Source organism: Dermacentor silvarum, chromosome 5 (genome assembly GCF_013339745.2).
Source record: "Dermacentor silvarum isolate Dsil-2018 chromosome 5, BIME_Dsil_1.4, whole genome shotgun sequence".
Classification (NCBI taxonomy): domain Eukaryota; kingdom Metazoa; phylum Arthropoda; class Arachnida; order Ixodida; family Ixodidae; genus Dermacentor; species Dermacentor silvarum.
The window spans coordinates 28351585-28370637 of record NC_051158.1 but is presented as its reverse complement, the minus strand read 5'-3'; the positions used below and the strand labels follow the sequence as shown (position 1 = coordinate 28370637).

Here is a 19053-nt window from a genome sequence, read left to right as displayed (position 1 = left end):
TGCATTTGTTACTTCCTATTAGTACTTATTTCCTCCCACCAAGGTGTTTCGACTTCCACCAAAGGTTGTGGGTTCGAGTGCCTTAATGAACTCTATTTTAATTAACTGTGCCTCAATTATCTTAGCCTAATTAATACCAAAGGTCATGGGCTAGACCATCAATGGTGGCACCAACAATTTTTATGCCATTGAATTTTCCGGACGGTCAAATTTTTGACCCATAAACCATTTAAGGCCTCAATAAACCACCTCTGAAACTCACCGGCACTGATTTTCTGCAAATTTCTGCCTGTCCTGCGTCTCGTAGACCCAGCCGGCAGCAAATATGGCTGACGACAGACCGTGTTTGCGAGCCACTTCGACGGCCTGGCAAAGAAATTGAATTCACGTTACCGAGGCTGGCACAGTTGTCTTCCGCACAGTGCAATCATCAAAGAGCTCCAATTAGAAAAATTAAGATGTTCCACCTGTGATCAATGCAATCTCAAGGGAACACAACAGGACTTATAGCTTCACGCAGGCAAAAAAGTTGTTGCAGGAATGGTATCTCATTACTATCTGATATTGTTTAAAAACAATTGAAATGTTCCACTGTTATCATATTTTGTACTATATACTTACTGAGTGCTCGATGCCGTTTAATCATCTGTACTAAACTTCAGCCTCTGCTAGCAGAATCTGTGTGTATTTTACGTGCACATTGAACTTTGTGGGAGATAATGAAAAACATTGTCGCCATGTTGCTGACCTGCATGCTTAGGTGTGGCACACAATACTGTGTGCCACACCAATTTCTTCACAATACTGTGAAGAAATTACGGGCAATAAAGAATTATATATTAAATATTATTACTAGTAGTAGTAGTAGTAGTAGTAGTAGTAGTAGTAGTAGTAGTAGTAGTAGTAGTAGTAGTAGTAGTAGTATTAAAGGCGAGAAAGAGAATAAAGGTGGAGACACTATCAGCAAGCAGGCAGGCCAGGTCGTCCAAATGTACAGAGTGTGTCACATTTATCTGCTCTTTTACGTCTAATCTTATCTTTTTTTTTTCCATCAGTAAAATGAAGAAAAATCCTCCACAATAAAGCTCAACAACCAGCATCCTGTTCCAAGAACACTCCAGAGGATTTAGTGTTACAGCCCCACAAGCACCTGAACGTACCCAGTCAAAAAAAAAAAAAAAAAAAACAGTTGACTCCAATTAGCTTTTCCAATAGGAATCAACTGGGACCAATAGGAACCAATTTGAAAATCCTTACTTCCAACCTGTTACGATTGGGTCATAGGAGAAACCAATTGGAGTTGACAATTGAAATGAACTGGACCCAATTGGAACCGATTGGAAATTCCCTAGTTCCAACCGGTTACGATCGAGTCAAAGTGAAACCAATTGAGTCTGATTGGACTTGCCAATTGGAATCTACTGGACCTATTGGGAAATCCTTACCTCCAATTGGTTACGATTGAGTCAGGGATGTAACCAATTGAGTTCAATTGTACTTGCCAGTTTGAACCAGCTAGGCCCACCTTACATACCCAACTGAGTCTAATTGAACTACCAATAGGAATAAAATAGAATGTAACCAACTGGGAAATCATACTTCCAGTTTATGAACCCATTCAAAGAAACTGGAATGAGTTATAGCTATATACTATGCATGCAATACTAAGGCTATGGCAAACCTGTTTCTGACAGCTGGAATCCAATTTACGGTTGCTTTGTGAGGTATATATATAGGTATTGGTATTGCCCATTGGTGCAATTGGTCATTCCAACCAATTGGTTTCAAACCAATTGTTAACCACTGGGTACAATTGGTCACTCTAACAAAAACGAATAGACCACGTTCCAGTTGGTCCAATTACGTACTAATTTACAATTGGAAATTTCCCAATTGGAGTCAACTGCTTTTTTTGACAGGGTAGAAATAACATGATTCCTTTTGGGAACATATCTAACGAACTAGAGCGAACATCTTTGTTGTTCCATTGTATGTGTGCACAGCTAAATGCGCTATATGATCTACGCTGAGGATTACTCGTGCTGTTTACGTCAATGCTGGACAGTCAATGAAGCAATTAGTCAGGTTTGCTGCACAAACCTGGCGACTAAGCTTTCTACACAATTTCATTCATTAATGCATGTTGTACCAGTTATTGTACATTGAAGGGTTAACCTTCATCTTTGGTCAAGCTTACATGTAAAACCCTACCTTCCGGTTGAAATAAAATGAAAGCTTCTATGGTCGAGCCTTGTTAAAACATAGTTACATGGAACACAAAAAATACCTTCATTATAATCAACATTCGTTATAGGCATGCATTAGTTACATGCTGGTATCGGCGAGAAACATTTCAGATTTACTTTGTTATATCCAATAATTTTAACATCTGTGCTTGTTATATTGATGTCCCAATGTATTTCAAAATTCAAGCGTCATGCGGAATCCTTAAAGGCCGCCTGCAACAAAAATTTTGGGTCACAAAAGAAGCCTACATTTATAGCGTAGCTACAGACCAAATTTCATGCAAACTCTTACGTTTGAAAAACAAGTGAATGCGAAACGAAGGGCTCACAAAAGGAGGCGTACTTGATACCAAAATATTCTGGCCCATTGTTACAATGGGCCAGACGTGACACATGACCTCCAAGGTTAGGCAAAACCTGTGGTTGCCCCTGGTGCACTGAAAAATCTCGGGGAGTCGATGTGCTGGGGCTTACACCATAGCCACTAAGCAACAGATGCATGCATTGTCTGGTTAGGTGTTATTAAAGGGCTGCTAATAAGAAATTTAAACAATTACAAACCCTGCAGATTTGCCAACATTGCTTCAGTAATATACACTACTAATTTATTACGAATTTATCTAAAGTGAAATTTGTACTAAATAAGTAGTATAACAATATTTTGAACTGCGTAAAAGCCTAGTTTAGGATAATGCAGATATAGAGGAGCCTCCATGTAAAATTTTATGTTTGAAATACGAGCAGTAGTGCAACAAAAAGCTTGCGAAAAATAGCCGTTTCTGATACTGAAACTGAAAAAAAGTTATAATAATTCCGCCATTACCACTTGCCGGAAGTGATGCATGACCTAGCACGCACAGCTCTTTGGCTTGGCCTCCGAGATAAGGTGGCACCTGGGTCACACTGAAAAATCTCGGAGGCTGCATGCTGGGACTGGCATCATAGCGACAACCACAAGGTGCACGCGTCGTCTGCTTAGGTGCTGTTTAAAGGCAGCTAACAAGAAAACTATACAATTACGAGCCATGTGGCTTTGCCACGAGTGATTCAGTGGTGCATACTACTCCTTTATAAAAAATTTAGCCAGAGTGAAATTTCATCGCAGTTGGTCTATATATTGTTGGCACTGAACCTTATGCAAAACAATGCTTGCCAGAGGCATAAAGCAGTGACAATCACCTTATGCTAGTGTAAAAGAGCTCAAAATTGTATATTACCAACAAGGCATCATAAAATACTTTGAAGAGCTGACGTGTCTTGGCATAAGAGTCTCTCAGCGAACTAACGGCGTCCATAATGAGCCACTACTATATTTTAAATGTAGCTGAGAAGACTGCGGTTAAACGAACAAGAGAAAGAGGGTTGAACTTATCAACAGTGGTTAAACGAGGAACGTCACCAAGTTTGTCAAATGAGTCATCGGCAGGTCATCAACTAAGTTATACTCTCAAATTAAGCCCATTTGACTCTCCACCACAGAGTAATTAAAAAATAAAATTGCTTGTAATGAAATTTATGTTAACTGTTTCTTAAACTGATAAAGAACGGTGTCAGCAGACCTCACTGAGAGGAATTGAGACTGACTCTTGCCTTAGCTGCACATGCCTTTGCACCCACAAAGCCCTGCGCAGTACAGCTGAGACATTTCATGTTACAGAAAGTGATGGAAGAATAGTGTATTTACTAGCGTAGGACCTGTCTTTGTTTAAGACCCACAACCCTCACTTTCGAGGCAAAAAATATTTGAAACAAGGTTTAACTGAAGATTAGATTTTGATCGCATGGCAACCGGTATCAGTTGATATTGCCGCCGAATGTTTTAAGGTTGCTAGAATATCCAACAGCATGGATTCACCGAGGACGACCATCTTTTGCAGCATGCTTATAGGTACTAGAAAGGTCGGGTGACAATGGAAGCTACGTTAAGAACAGGAGCACTGAATAATGAAGTGGAACTTTACCCACGCTGCTGGATCCTGAAAAAGAAGCTGTCTGTAGCCAGTGCTTGCGTTATTCTGTTCATCCTTCACAACATTCTCTGGAGTTTTAGTTAGTAGTCATGTCCAAATCATGTAAGAGCTACACCTTACTAAGATTCCGGAAAAAAAAAAGGGGGTTTTACACATGTTAATGCTACCATAGTCCAGTCTTGGCCCTAACCTTGAACGTTTCATAGCCACCAGCATACGTTGTCTTGCGTGCAAACACGTCGATGCCAACGTAGACATCGGTCTTGCGGCTCCCCGCGAGGCTCGCCGACTTCTGGAGCATCTTTTCGGTCCAGGCGTAGTTGAGGAAGATACCATCGCAGAGGTCGAAGAAGCACGAGTTCTTGCTGTTTAACTGATTCTGCCAGTCTAGCTTCCCGTTCGGCAGGACGCTGTCGTACCAGATGACCAGCGAACCGGGCACGGCATTGTGGGTTTCCGAGGTGACGGCCTTTAGAAACTCTTTGAGGAACGGGCCACTGTTCTTGCCCTGGAGACAAGCACGATAGTCTTAATGGAAGGCGTTTGCACCAAGAAAGTATTACATAAGGTAAGTGAGCAACTGTTTAGTTTTTTTGCGTGGCAAAGCTACACCTACGATATGAGGAAAATTGAGGTGGACTTTAGATAACCCCACACCACCTGGGGTTCTTTAAAGAGAGGCGAAATTTCATGCAGCCAATGCAGCTGGGAATCAAGCACATAACTTAAAGACACACAAAATAAAAATAATAATTTGAGCTGCGATAGTAAATTACCTTTCTCTGATGCCAAAAAGCCACTCTCAGTGTGAGAAACAGCTTGGTACACCATAAATTACTCCAGAGCAAAAGATGGGTGACAATGCTGCCTTGAAATCCCTGCACCAGCTCATCACGACGTCGTGGAATTTGATGTGGTCTAATCGGGCCTGGTTTTTCTTAAAGATGAACTACAATGTGTTTCACGAGACCCAGAGCCTAAACTTGGCAAATTTCACAAACATTTTCTAAGCCACAAAGGCCCCAAATGCAAGAAAATACATTCAAATACATGACATCACAATAACGCACCTGCACTGGAGTTTTGGCCCGAAGTTCGAAAAATAGAAGTTTGGCCAGCATTTCATCTTTTAATAATCAACCTATTACTGCGACATTAACGACAATATATTTTTGAAACAATACTTTATCAGTCTAAACCGAATTAGTTTTGCCCTTTAGTGCTACTTTAAGGATAAGAAACATAATGCCACTGAACTACCCCATTAGGTACATAAGTTAGGTTTGGTTAAGGCATTCATCTGTTATTTTTTTATTCCTTACGTCTATGTACTTCACATAACAAGTAGCTGACACTTTCATTCACCAATACCACTGTCTGGGAAATTTCACACAACACTAACCATCTCACTCTCAATGTTGATAAGCCACCCATCAAACTTGTACGCAGTAGCAACGAGGGCAAGCTGAGAGGCAACTTTGGACGTAAGGTTGGCCTCCCTGATTTCCTTGAGGATCTTGGTGCCAGGCTCTGCCTCCACAATAAAGGTACCTGGAAAGCCAGAGACAGTGCAAAAACATCGAAGCCTGTGGCGACATAAGGTCCGCTCATTTTGTAAACGCTCACCATACGTCACCTTAATGTCAAGCCAGCACATTCTTACAGTATGTCCTGGAAAACTATAAACGTTTGCTTATAAACACGTAGTAATTCATAAGTGCTACAGTTTCTTGCTTTCCGATCATACCTTTGTGCTTACTGATAATCTTTTATTCATTATCTCTGTACTTTAACATGAAGCATTCTTTGCCTCCATCTCAGCCCTTTGCGGTAGGTAGGTAAGGAGGTTCCTGTCTGGCCCTGCTTTAAGAAAAATAATTTGTGGCTGATGTGGGAATCGAACCTGTGCCGTCGAACACAGCAGACCGGTGCTTTAACCATTAGGCCACGATCGCACATATGCTTCTCCGATTCGAAATCCAGCCCGCTCTTTGAAACACTCGGCGCGTGCAACCCCATGCCACTTCATCATCTTCTTTCCTTGTGATAGCAAGCGCCTTGAGGCGCCATGTTAGGCTGCACTATATCCGGGACCAGCCCACTTTGCCCAGTACTTTCCTCATAGCAACTTATGCTACGGAGAGGCTGTGCAACATTCTACAGACTTTGCGATCACGCAAATTAATCAAGTTTTAACATTTCTTTGCCAAAGTACAAATGCCATCGTCGTTTTAACATACGTTACATGAAATAGCCATATCTGCTATCGCACTCAGTACAAGCTACAATGCGTGACTGCTTTGCCACGCGCTTTCGCATTGTAGCTCATACTGAGCGCGATAGTATGTGTGGTTGTATAACACGTAGTCACTGGTGACATCCCAATCGGTGTTTCTCTCGGTTATGCTCCTTCACTACCTATGTAGAACTCAACAATCGCCATGTCGTTGGCTTGCGTCGAACGGCTGGGGTAGAAATCACACCATTGCCGTCATACAATCTTCCACAATGTGGTTGTCACGATGCTGTTGTCGCACACACTTACGCTTGCAACCCACACACACTACTACTCAGTTCACAGGAACACGTTAGTCTACCTGGTATTGGTTTGTGGAACCCCCAAACAATGCTAGACAACCAGGTGCCTGCAAAATGATAACATAGATTCCCACAGTGCATGGAATCTACGCAATTCTTCTTTCCAGTTTTTGTGTTATTTTGATTATTTTTACTAATATGCTACTATGGTGTTAGCACGGTGCTAGTGGTGCGTATGCACCATGGAATGTTTTGTTGGGACCCTTTGACAGTATTGTTGGGTCCTGTGAGCTTGTTCCCTCTTTTGTACCACGAATAGACTTATCACTAATAAAACAAACTCGAGGTAAAAAAAAACAAAACAATGCGAGCCTCACTGTGCAATGAACGTTCATTTGCTAATGCACGCTTCATTATCAGCGCTACCACGGAGCTACAAGAGATACAGTCTACATACGGCTACTACGGCACATCAGAGCATTATCATGATGCAAGAAGCTTTCGTTTTATGGCATTAGCCATATATGAAAGAACATTTCTTGGCACAATGGTTACAAGAGACTACAGAACTTTGTGTTTCTCTGTGCCATACTAAAAAAGCTTCTTCAAACTTTGTCATCCAGCAGTGAGTTTCAAACTGCTGACACTACTGCAGCTCTCCAGACTTCTGTTCTTTGAAGGGAAAACTGATTGGTAGTTGCCCTGAGGAACATTCAATAGCCAAGACAGCCAAGGTTCACCTTTAACAAGGAGAGTAAGCCCATCGAGCTCACCTAAAACTTTGACGCCGTGTTTGTGGCCAGCAGAAATCCAGCCAGGAGGCGGGATCGTGACCATGTAGTGGGAGAAGTAGACAAAGCTATCGATCAGCTGCCAATGATGGAACCGGTAGCTGTTGTGCTTCGCGCAGCCATGGACAAACCTGTGATCAACACGGCCTTATAGTTTTCATAACCTCGGCAATATTTATTCACATGTGTTTATTCAGCTCCGCGGCAAAACTTTATTGTTTGCACCTTTGGTTTGTGAGAATGCTTGTTTTAGGCATTTCAGAATACTCGAAACTTCAGATAAGAATTTCGGACTTGGCTATTCCATTTGAATTGATTTGAAAACTCACTGTTCAAAATTGTCAAACATAAGATCATGTTCTGAATGTTCCAGTTAATGTCATAAAGGATAGGAATGCTTGCAGGAGTACAAATTTGAAGAAAACACTGAGGCAAGTTTGGACTGTTCTGAGAGATATTGCCATAGAAGATCCGTGGTTGTTGGGCGTACGCACCAGTTCCTACGTAAATGCACGGTTAACTCGCCTGCTCAATAATTTCCTGTCAGTCAATGAAAATTTGCCTTACTATTATGCAGCATATGAATTTGTTGCCTCGATTACAGCAGAGTAATTTTCATTGAATTTTAGCTTGCATTTTAATGCCATGTGCAGTGCTGTACCTAATAGTATCACACTAATCTTTTCCAGTGAACACAACATGCATTTATTGCCATATCTGGCGACGTGCTGCGCTCTCAATTTATCCGTCCTTGTTATAGTGCACCAAATTACTGAAAGTAGTTACAAAAAAAAAAAAAAAAAAAAAAAAGCTCTTTAGTTGACAGGTCGCCCAACTCTGAAGGACAGTACTGTACGCATGCACGTATAAGATAACGTAAATAATTTTTTTTTTAACTAAGCAGACTTGGCGCAATTTTTTAACATTTCACTTTGCATATAGGATCGAATGAGCAAAATTTTGGTATTCAATTCATTATTCGAAGGTCCTTTTTTTTTTTCGAATATTCGTATCCGATCGAATCGATTTAGAAGGTGTGCGTGTGTTTGTATACAGCTGCACCTAACATTCACGACGTGCATCTGATTAATTGTTTGTTGCACCGTAGCTCGATCTTGTAGTACTCGCCTGTCTTCAAGGTAGCCGCCCATCATGTCGTGGCAGAAGAGAATTTTCGGATCATTCGGTCCACCTCGCTTTACGTCCCTGAGCGGTTCCACAGTGCACAGTAACGGTTCCTTGAAGTTGAGGAGTTCATCCAACGTCTTCAGCGGGCCGATCTCCCGGTCAGTCATTGCGAACGCTCAACCACGCTTTCAGGTAGTCAAAAAGGCCACGATCCTAGTGAAATGGCCAATACGTCAAAACTCTGCACTAATCGACACTAGATCCACGGCCGCTGGATCCAGCGGCCGTGCTAGAACGAACAGTTCACGCTCAGACGCGGCACCAGTCAACTCTCCTTCTTAGCCAACTAGCTCATGCCCGCAATGAAGGATTGACAAGAAAATTCACTGGGTTACCAGGGTTTCTTCAAGAGATAATCGGAAATTAATGTTCAGGACTGCTGAGTAATGGATTTCGTGGAATGCACGAAGACGCTGCTTGCGGATTTGCGCGCGCAAGCGGGGTTTGCTGTGAACGGACGAAACTTGACGAAACCACAATACCCACTGATCCTAGTGGAGATCAGTGACAACACCGTCAACAGTACTTCAGGTTATCTTCGCCTATGTTCGTCACATGCTGTTGAAGCGATGCTGTACTCGACGTGGGCTGCTGGCATAGCTTACTGAAGCCGCTGAAGCTGACACGCTATCCAAGCTGATACGTGGAACACCGGCACCGCCACAACTGCGCTCGTGCTTTCTGTTTCGAATTCTAGTTTCGAAACTGAAAGCATGCGATCAGCGGCTCAGCTTAGAGTTGTCTCCGATCGAGACAATCCAAGCCAGAGCCAAAAGGGAAAGCGCGCGATCGCGTTTTCAGCTGTCGCGAAGCAGTTGCTGTGTGCGGGTGTGCGCCTTAGAGATAAATTTATTACAAGGGAAGAACCTGAGAGGTTGGCCAGAGCCAGTGTGCAGTTTGTTGCAGGTATCTTCTAGCTGCAGGCATGGAGCAACAAACGGCAAGGGAGGCAAACCGAATTGTTAAAAATAGTCGAAACACCTGAAGTATGCGTTCCATGTGTAAGTATGCGTGCTACCTTTTCTACTAAACCGCGATTTTGGGCGAGTTACATGTCGATACTTCGTTCGCGAAGAGCTCTCGACGACGACGACGCCCATGGGCTGAAGAAGCAACATTGTTGGTGGACGAAATTCTCGTGCGCAGCTAGTGAAAAAGCTATCTTGGGCTCCCTCCTTGATGGAGACAAAGGATTACTTTTCATGGTAGAGTCACAGTGCTCTGTAGACAGAAAGTCGCGGATATTCTGAAACGGAAACACTGCGGTTTTTTGAGCTCTGTTTCTTAAGTTGTTGGATTAAGTCTAAAATGATTCAGTGTTTCTTTAAAGAGGGGATAGATACGTGAGAGCGGCTGAGAGGTTAACCAAGTTCATGCCCAGTTGGCTACGCTAAGCTTGGGTAACGCGAAATGAAGGTAAGAGAGAGTCGGTCAGTATGCACACAGCCTCGAATCAACGTTCGCTGGCGTGTCGGAGGTGGCTGCAGAGTCCAATCGCCTTCGAGGAGTTCAGTAGTGGCCTTGTGCGTCCAAGGGTATTGACCTTTGGCCATAAAATATATTTGACAATGTGATATTCACTGGCGAGCCGGAGGTCCCATTGGTATGGAGTGCTTTATTTGTGCTATTTTGCATCTGGGTCATAAAAAAGCGAAGCACTTGCTCTTCTGGTGGCATTTGAATTGTTTACACTGGAATTGAACGGTCCTTTGACTATCCTGTGCAACTGTGAGCTATTGCCTTTCATTGCATGGCCAGTCAACTCTGGACCAACACAAACGTTGACGAGACGTCCCACCAGATGTCTTGGCAGCTGCAGGTGTGCTGGTGTTGGGAGTAAACAGCCAGCATGTAAATGTCTGCCTACATCTTTCTTTCTCCGATAATTTTGTTTCGTGGTTGGCATATTGCACAGCGAACAATTCTTTCCATTTAATTCTATTGCTATCATCTGTCTTGCTGACTTGCAAATGCGGGGGGATGGTGGTGCTCGAGCTAATATTGTGAAAAGCATCAAAAGTTGGATTGGAACAAGAGTGGAACAGATTTGTTGTATTGTACTCGCCTTATTCCTGTCTCATTATATAAAAGGTGCTAAACTTCCCTGATCTACTCGAACGAGCCTCACCATCCCTCAAACCAATGCAGACAAGCCTGCTGCAAATTCCCTTTCCTACACCCACACATAAGACGTCAACAAGGCAGAGGCAGACACCTTCCCCATGCCAGCCTGCATCCACCTTCTGTGAGGTCTCGCAGAAGATCGCCCTTTATGTACTCACTGTGGCAGCTGCGCCAACACCCATCTAATCATGTAGATATGTGGTCCTGCACTCCCTTATGTCACCTCCCTATCCCTGCCCCTGCAACAAGAATACCTGGCAGCATATGCCTTATCGTCTTATCATCACGTAAGCTTGCATATGTGGCCTGCTTATTAATCTGCTCAGCAACAATAAAGTTTTCTGTCTCTCTCTTCCTCCCTCTTCACACAACTCGAACACCACCACTGAAATGACTGTGCTCATGTCCAAAGCAAATACCGAGGAGGAAACATCTATGCACGTGCTAAACTTCTGTTCTAACTCTCGGTTTGTAATCCCCGTATTTCTTCTTTATGGGTGAGGTCCACTTTATCGTGGCATTAAGGCCACCTGGAAGAGTTTAGCGAAGCATCATGTTGGCGAAGCGCTTTATTTGACAGGTGCAATTTGTTAACCTTTGACAGCATCATTTTTCACTCACAGGCCATATGTATTCTCATGTGGGCTTCCACCTCCTTTATGCAGGAAGTTATGGCAGCTGCAACGCCTTGATGGGCGTGGAGAGCTGAAATACCCCTGCACCGAGCTATCCCTGCACGTTCGGCCTGGAGCCTTCAGTGGCCGTACCCATCAAACACAGGTGTCACTTTGTTTCTTTACGTTTACTGTCAGTTTGGAGTAAGATGTTAACAGAAAAATGATGGAGTACTGCACGGATTTCTACTTCTGCACTAGCTGCTGTGTACGATGCTGCCATGATTATAATTCATTAAAGGACATGAAAAAGTTTTTGAACACAATAACAAAACGTTAAAACGATCTGTAGGGACTGCTGCCGTAAAGATGCGAGCCACATTATTCTGCTGTATGCGACTGGGAGCCCACAATCTCGTATAAGCGATTGCTCGCTCTCACCTGATGCTTTCAAGGTCGCCTCTTATGGGTCCTGCCAATGACGCCACAGGCCTACATGACTGCCACTAGACGCCAGCGAGCCATTGAGCTATTTTCCATAATCTTTACCTATTCTTGAGCAAAAGCTATTGCAAGTATGCATAGCACTGCAGTGTTTTAGCAAACAGAAGTGGCAGTTATTAATGCTCATCCCGTCGCCACTTTTTCGTCACTCTCGGGCAACTTCTGTGCACTGTGGAAAGAATTACAAAAAAACGTGGGCAGCTTGCACTAGTGGGGCAAGGCTGGAGTAAACAGCGGAGCTGGTGATCGACTTAGCTTTTCTTCCAGGTTTTACTAGGCTTGGCTAAGTTTTGCTAGGAAATGCTAAGTGCTGCTAGACACGGTATTCCGAATCTGCTCGCCGCCGCGCGACGCGCTTCAAGATCAGCGGCTTCTTGTTCGAGTGTCCAGATCTTCTTTGGTCGTCCCATGTCAAGGCTACATGTACTCGCCAGAGTTAGAGTTTTGCTGCCGTCACAGCGGCTCCGAGCTTTATCTCCCCGGTGACGTCACGGCCAAGCTGCGCCTTCACACTTGCCGTGGCGTTGCTGATCGAAACCTGCCGAGCCGCCGCCAGAGGTGCTCGCTGCAGTCATGGACACCTGCGCGTTCGGCGTAAATGCGGGGGAAACACAGACGGCGTCGGCAGCAGCTCTGCACGTTGCCTCGTTGGTGCGGCTGCAATTTATTTCTCTCTCCCGAGCATAGCGCACATGCTCTCCTTCCCTCTCCTTAACATCCCATGTCAAGGCATCATGTGCACGGCACGCAGAGGAGGCAAAGCACACGCCTCGCCACGAGGTGGTTGCTAGGTAACGCGAGGTGATGTCATTGCCAGGCGCAGTTTCTTGTTCACACTACGCGGCCTAGCCAAGAGCTTACACCTCCGCTGTTAAAAGTAACATGCAGTAGGGAGGGTATTGCTATCTGTGCAGTCCCAGCTGTGAGGAAACATTGCATTGCGGAGAAATGGATCGTTCACATTTCCTTTGTTATTGGGTCCTTGTGAAAAAAATTTTTCGCCAGAACCCATCTCACTATGGCTGTTGTCGGTAATGCGCGTTTAGCATCGAAAGAATATAGCGACACAATGTATTGCCATCGTCGAAACGAGTTATGTCTGAAGCTTGTACTTCACTGGAACTCCTCCTTAGCGCTTGGATGGATGGATGCTATGAGCGTCCCCTTTGAAGTGGGGCGGTGGGTTGTACCACCAAGCTCTTGTTATTATTTTGCCTAATGTCTTACCTATCTTTAGATAGGTGTCGTACCCAGTGTTCTCTAAGAACACTCAGCGCCAGCTAACACCACCGCCACAAAGCTTGCGCGTGGCCTCCGAGATGTGTGGCGCACCAGTGCGTGTGAATGCTTAGAAACACGTCATGCGAAAACTGGCCTCTTCTCTCTCACTTCTTTCCGGACACGCTGCACCATCCAATGCAGTGATTCCACTCCTGCGCCAACTGCGCCAAAGTGCGCCAAATGGGATTTACTGCGCCATCCTGATACAATCGACGAAAATTGCGCCTAACTGCGCCAAACAGTCTCGGATTTGGCGGCGTCTATCGCCGACAATTGCACCAACGGGGAATTAAAACGTGCAACGCGATGATAGGGCTAGCCTTAGTTGCGAACAGGAGACTAAACAGCACTAGCGCGTGCGTCCCGAGTAAGGGGGGACGCGGCTTTCGCATCGCGAAAAATGGCTAAAAAATCGATTTTTTGAAAATCACATTTTCAATTTCTGTAACTCTTATTTTATCTGATTCCGAAATATCATCGCTGAAAACCAAGTAGAAGTGCTCTAAAAAAAAAAGTGGTCGCAGTTTCACCTGAAAGGCGAAGCATCAATTGCGATAGCAAACTTGTAGAGAGCTATACGGAGTAATGATATTAGCTTTATCAGCTGTGTAAACTTGGACATGCAGCAGCATCGGCAACACGCAGAACTGTTGTCGACGCCATCGGCGTTTTGCCCGCGTTCGCTCAAAATGCGTGCGGCGTTGGTGACTGTTGCCGGAGCCTGTGATATAAATAGGCACTTGGTGCCGCAGCTAAACGTCGCCTCCCTTCCCTCCCCCTCCCCCACGGCTTCTCGCGCGTCGGAAGAAGGTGCGTTTGCTCTACATATATGGTGATTGTAAAGGTGAAAAGAGACGCCTACTTCTGCAGCCCTTAAGCGCGCACGGCGCGGAACGCGCGTTTGTTCTCCGCCGTGCGTTCACTCCCCGTGAAAGACGCGCCCCTCGCGCCCTTTCACTCGCACATACAGCGTTCGGCGCGCGGCGCCAACCTTTCCCTTTCCCTCAAGAACCACTTACCACCGGCGACGATTTCTTCTCCAAATGACGTCATACGGAACCTCACGGCGACGCCGACGGCAGAAATCTGCTTTTGAGTGTCCATATAATTGCTATCGCAATAAAATTGTTGTATCAGCCAAGGTGCCGAAACATTTCGCAGAAATCGCGAAAAAGCGGCGTTTTTCAAGCCACGATATCTCCGGAACGGCGCAGCCGAGCGCCGCCATCTTGGACTCGTTGGAAAGCGCATTTCTCCGTCTTCAAATTTGCCGCTTCAGCTATCTCCTCCATACAGAAACAAGCACACAAAAAGCAAATGATTGAAGGTCGTGCCGGAGCCACCGATTGCCCGCGCCCGCCACGTGACTCCAGCGCGGTTCGCCATTGGTCCGGTGCTCGCTTCGCGATGGCGTCGTCTGCACCGCTTGTTGCGGTCTCTTCGCGAGCTCTGGGCGGTTTCCGTAATCTCGACTAGTATTAGCGCGGGCGCTACGTGGACATCGCAGTAGCGTGGCCGATCCCGCTTTTTGTAGATGTCTCAGACCCGCGGCTAAGCATTCGGAGCATCGGTGACGCGGATTCGCGACCTCGCTTCGGGCACGGAATCCTCGGTCACGCGGCTAAGCCTTTCGCGCGTAGGCGTCTCCGACTCGGCGATCAAGCACATCGCGCGCGGGCTTCTCGGATCCTTGCCTAAGCATTTCGTGCATCGGCGCCTCTGACTGCGCGACTAAGCACCTCGAGCGTCGACTCCTCGAGCCCGCGGCTACGCATTTCGCGCGTCGGCACATCGCTCAACGAGTCTCGACTCCTCGGACCCGCGGCTAGGCACTTCGCGCGTCGGCCCTGCGAGCGTCAACTCCTCGAGCCCGCGGCTAGGCATTTCGCGCGTCGGCACCTCGGAAGGCGCGACTAAGCTAATCGAGCGTCGCCTCCTCAAGCCCGCGGCTAGGCATTTCGCACGTCGACACATCGCTCATCGAGTGTCGACTCGTCGGACCCGCGGCTAGGCACTTCGCGCGTCGGCACCTCGAGCGTCGACTCCTCGAGCCCGCGGCTAGGCGTTTCGCGCGTCGGCACATCGCTCATCGAGTGTCGACACCTTGAGCGTTTATTCCTCGGACCCGCGGCTAGGCATTTCGCGCGTCGGCCCCTCCGACTGCGCGATTACAGAGCGTCTATTATTTGGACCCGCAACCAGGCATTTCGCGCGTCGGCACCTCGTACCCGCGACTTAGCACATCGTGTGCCGACTCTATTATCGTAATGCCACGATATCTCGTAACAATACCTATCTACCACCCCTTCATAAAGAGAACCTCATCATGAGCTCTGCTCACTAGACCACTTGGGCTGGCACAGACACCTGGCTGCAGAAGTGAGGCATCATACAAAAGTACAGGCTGGAAAGCACCTAGCAGCTGCATTGCTGCCTATCTATCAGTGACTCTCCTAACCTCCATGTCAATGGAAGATGATTCAGAAGGCTGCTGAGAGCCTTCATTCAGTAACATGGTCGATTCTACAAAAAAAAAGAAACAATGCCTCACTGACTGCACTAGAGACTGCTATCAATGAGGCAGTCTGCAGGTACAATGCTAGAACTACTGTATATTTATGCCCACATAGTTCTGCACCTCACTTGGTTTGAAACCCAGGCACCATGCTCTTTGTAGAGCAGCAGTAAAGAATGCCATACAAACTTGAAAAACGCAGAACAAAGGCACAGCAGCCCAGAGGCCACATGATGCGGGAACGGTCCCACATTTGCGACGCAACAGCGGTGCTACCAATGCATTGGGTACTATGGGAGCTTAACAGCCGGGAAGACGCAGCGCCCGGGAACGTAACAGCGGGGTTCTACTGTCGCTTGTTTGAAGCGAAGCATGACATGTGATTATAATAACTGCATGCCGCCAATGTGTCCATCATTTCTGTTTATGGATATACGGAATGACATGACACGATATCAATTTGTGTGTGTGTGTGTGTCGCATGTACACTCGTTTTTTTTTAAATACTTAAGGATGTGAAAAATCAGCTGCTCCAAGCTGCTCCCAAATGCCAAATTGTCTGCTCCAAAGTGCTCCAAAATGAAATTTCTGATGCTCCAAAAATTGCTCCAAATCAGAAGTCCGCAGTAGCATCACTGATCCAATGGCTTCCGAGACGATATGCATGGCATCCCAGTGGAACATACGCAGTGACCCCTAGTTGGCGCGAGGTTCATTGAAGAGCGACACATACCCAGTGCAGTCATGATGCAGCTCGCTAAAGTGTTCATGTGAAATTACGTTCATTGAAAAGTGGCGCATACCCATGTGCATGTGTGGCGCAGCCTGCTAAAGCGTCGGGTTGCTGTCCTTGAAGCATACTGGCGACATGGGTTCGATTCCGCTGCGCGTGGAAGAAATTTAAGGAACCTTTTTCGGCATTGTAGAGCGGCACACATCCTCCGTGGGACATACCTAGTTACCCAAGTTACACACCATAAGTTGTCGTACGACACCAGCCACTGGGACGCCCACTTCATCTGCAGGTGACCTTCTCCTTCTCTGCTTGTTGGGTTGAGCCGTTGGTAATGTCAAAATCCACACTGTTAAGACGAGCTGGTGCAGGTACTTCAAGCCAATGTTGCTACCCGCCTTTCACTTTTGTCTCTCTTCTGACACACCAAGTCTCCTCATGTGGTTAAGAGTGGCCCCTTATGCTATTATGCAAGTGTAATTTATCAATACAGCTTAACTTAATATTTCTCTTTGATGTTTCATTAGAGAAAACGGAGCCTTTTAAACGGGCATAAGGCAGAAGCTTGTGAACATTGTTCATTGTGAAAGAGCAAAGTTACACTTGGGGACAATCGAAAGACAAGGAAGTGTTTAAAGTGACATCAGTGGAAATTTCAACAGCGACGCCACGTCGGAAGTCATTGTGACATTATCTTTGAAGTACACAGTAGATTCAGCAAAGAAAAAAAAATTTCTCAATGTTTAATTTGGCATGGCTGAAGGCCTTAAACTTTAAAATTTGTTAAAGCGTGTGAATTTCCATGCTTATGGTAGTAACTAATGCTGGACCTGGACCAACAACTAGAATGCCCATTGGCAATGTCGTGTCAGCAGGCTCAAATTATACGACTGTAAGCGTTTCTATTATGTTTTCAGGGCAAGCGTGCATCATGATCAGACTGGCTCAAGACGGTGAGTGTTCTTAATTGAAGTGAAAGGTGTGGCTTAAACAGACACTCTGATATTTTCCTCCCAGACAGCAAATGATGCTGCCTGTGAAACCATTCCATTGTAACAGTACATTGTACTTTTTTATTTTGCTGTATAAAGTTTGTTACTGTTGTCAATTCATGGCTCCTTTCTCTGCTCAACAACTGGCATATGCTGGGCATTAGGAGACTAACTTTTGCCACCCAACACACAGTGAATACTTTAGAGGAATACTGACATAATGGGGATTGTATAAACTTGTGCGCTTCTGGTATGTAAGAGGAAGACACTTGACAAGTGTGAAAGTTGGGAAACAGTTATAAAATACCAAAGTTTTATACTGAAGTTGGTCTCAATATGCCAGACTCATCATCATCCAGAACTATCATGGCACCAAGTAAAATTTTCCAATATTGTGCAGCAATAAAGCTCGGTATGATGATGTTGTCATTAAAGGACTGCCATCTGCATTTCTTATTGCCGCACTTGCGTGTGCAAGCCGTGGCTGTTGCAGGAATGGAGTGACCCAGTGTATCACGGCATCGCGATTCAGTAAATACCTGGGTACCAAATTTGGTCTGTACAAACTGGTTGTCACCCTGGCTATCAAAACTAGTTTGTAGAAACCAGTATAGAGAAAATTATTCATTGTGCTTTCTTATGGTGTTTGGAGGATTCAAATCTTGTAATACAAACAAGATGATGACAAAGTGAAACTGTCAAACCAGTACTCCTTCAAAGGAGTACCAACGTTAACTGTTTGTTTCTCGGCTTTGATGCTTCGATGAGTAGCGGCTGTGCACCCACTAATCACTGCAACAAATGAAATTGTAGGCTTGTGCAAGATGTTGGCATGCCATGCCATGGTGGTCTATCCTGCTCAGAACACAGTAGGGCATGTGTGAAATTCTAAAAATGTGCTTTCCCACCTGTCTAGTTTGACCCGTACAAGATAGCAGACGTCGCCCTAAAACTGCATAATAAGCAGCAGCGCATGAATCGGTCGAGCCTTTATGTCTGTCACCAAATCTTCCTTTCTACATTCACGAGAGACTGTTTCCAAGCCTGCCCTCGCCTCATTGGTGCTGTGATTGGGCAGGCAGGCACTCATCTTGTGGTGGGGACAACCTAATATAGTGTGGAAAATCCTGCTTCCAGTGTTTTGCATATGCCCTATCGGGTGCCAACAGCCAACTTCCAAACATTGCGAGTCCACACTGCCATGAGGTTTGAGCTCCGAAGCCAGATCTCTCCTGCCTTTTTCTGACACGGCCACGAGTGTGAGCAGGGTGTCGGCAACCTTGGGAGCGGATGAAATGACTGCAAACAGAATTGGTGCCGATTCACAGTGGTGGATGAACAGTAGTGTGTGAGAAGCGCGGTAATGAAGAACACACAAACAATAGCAGCACCTTATTTTACACCGAAACTGGCCAGGTGTATAGAGAGCAGGTGCGGCCCGAAATTTATGTGGGTGAAGGAAACCTGTTGTTGCCCGATGAATGCACAGTCCCTTGTGAGATCATGATTAAGGTAAACACAACAGGTGTAATGCTCGTGAAAGAGAAGGAAGGGGCA

The 19053-nt window shown here is 45.6% G+C and overlaps 1 protein-coding gene and 1 long non-coding RNA gene across 3 annotated transcripts; one reads left to right on the top strand and one right to left on the bottom strand.

The window, feature by feature from the left end:
* Positions 1-258: 258 nt before the first annotated feature.
* On the bottom strand, positions 259-8952 carry LOC119453188 (cytosolic endo-beta-N-acetylglucosaminidase-like). Its single transcript, XM_037715206.2, has 5 exons — positions 8674-8952; positions 7528-7676; positions 5619-5767; positions 4407-4724; positions 259-366 (listed from the first exon to the last, which is right to left on the bottom strand). The coding sequence occupies exons 1-5, from the start codon at positions 8838-8840 to the stop codon at positions 259-261; spliced, it is 891 nt and encodes a 296-aa protein (XP_037571134.1). The 5' UTR covers positions 8841-8952.
* Positions 8953-9534: 582 nt separating this feature from the next.
* LOC119453187 (uncharacterized) lies at positions 9535-17995 on the top strand. Of its 2 annotated transcripts, none has more exons than XR_005192223.2 (3): positions 9535-9734; positions 11523-11637; positions 17422-17995. It is a non-coding gene; the product is annotated as an uncharacterized LOC119453187 (long non-coding RNA). The 2 variants fall into 2 exon arrangements; XR_007467016.1 differs by lacking the exon at positions 9535-9734 and adding an exon at positions 10448-11324.
* The last annotated feature ends 1058 nt before the right edge of the window (positions 17996-19053 follow it).

Bases quoted from the DNA above. Each gene is read 5' to 3' on its own strand.
- LOC119453188 (XM_037715206.2), bottom strand. From the start codon at position 8,840: ATGACTGACCGGGAGATCGGCCCGCTGAAGACGTTGGATGAACTCCTC. The intron at 4,725-5,618 runs GTTAGTGTTGTG...GCTTGTCTCCAG, and splicing joins TCAACATTGAGAGTGAGATG to GGCAAGAACAGTGGCCCGTT. The intron at 367-4,406 runs GTTAGGGCCAAG...TTTCTTTGCCAG, and splicing joins GTGGCTATGAAACGTTCAAG to GCCGTCGAAGTGGCTCGCAA.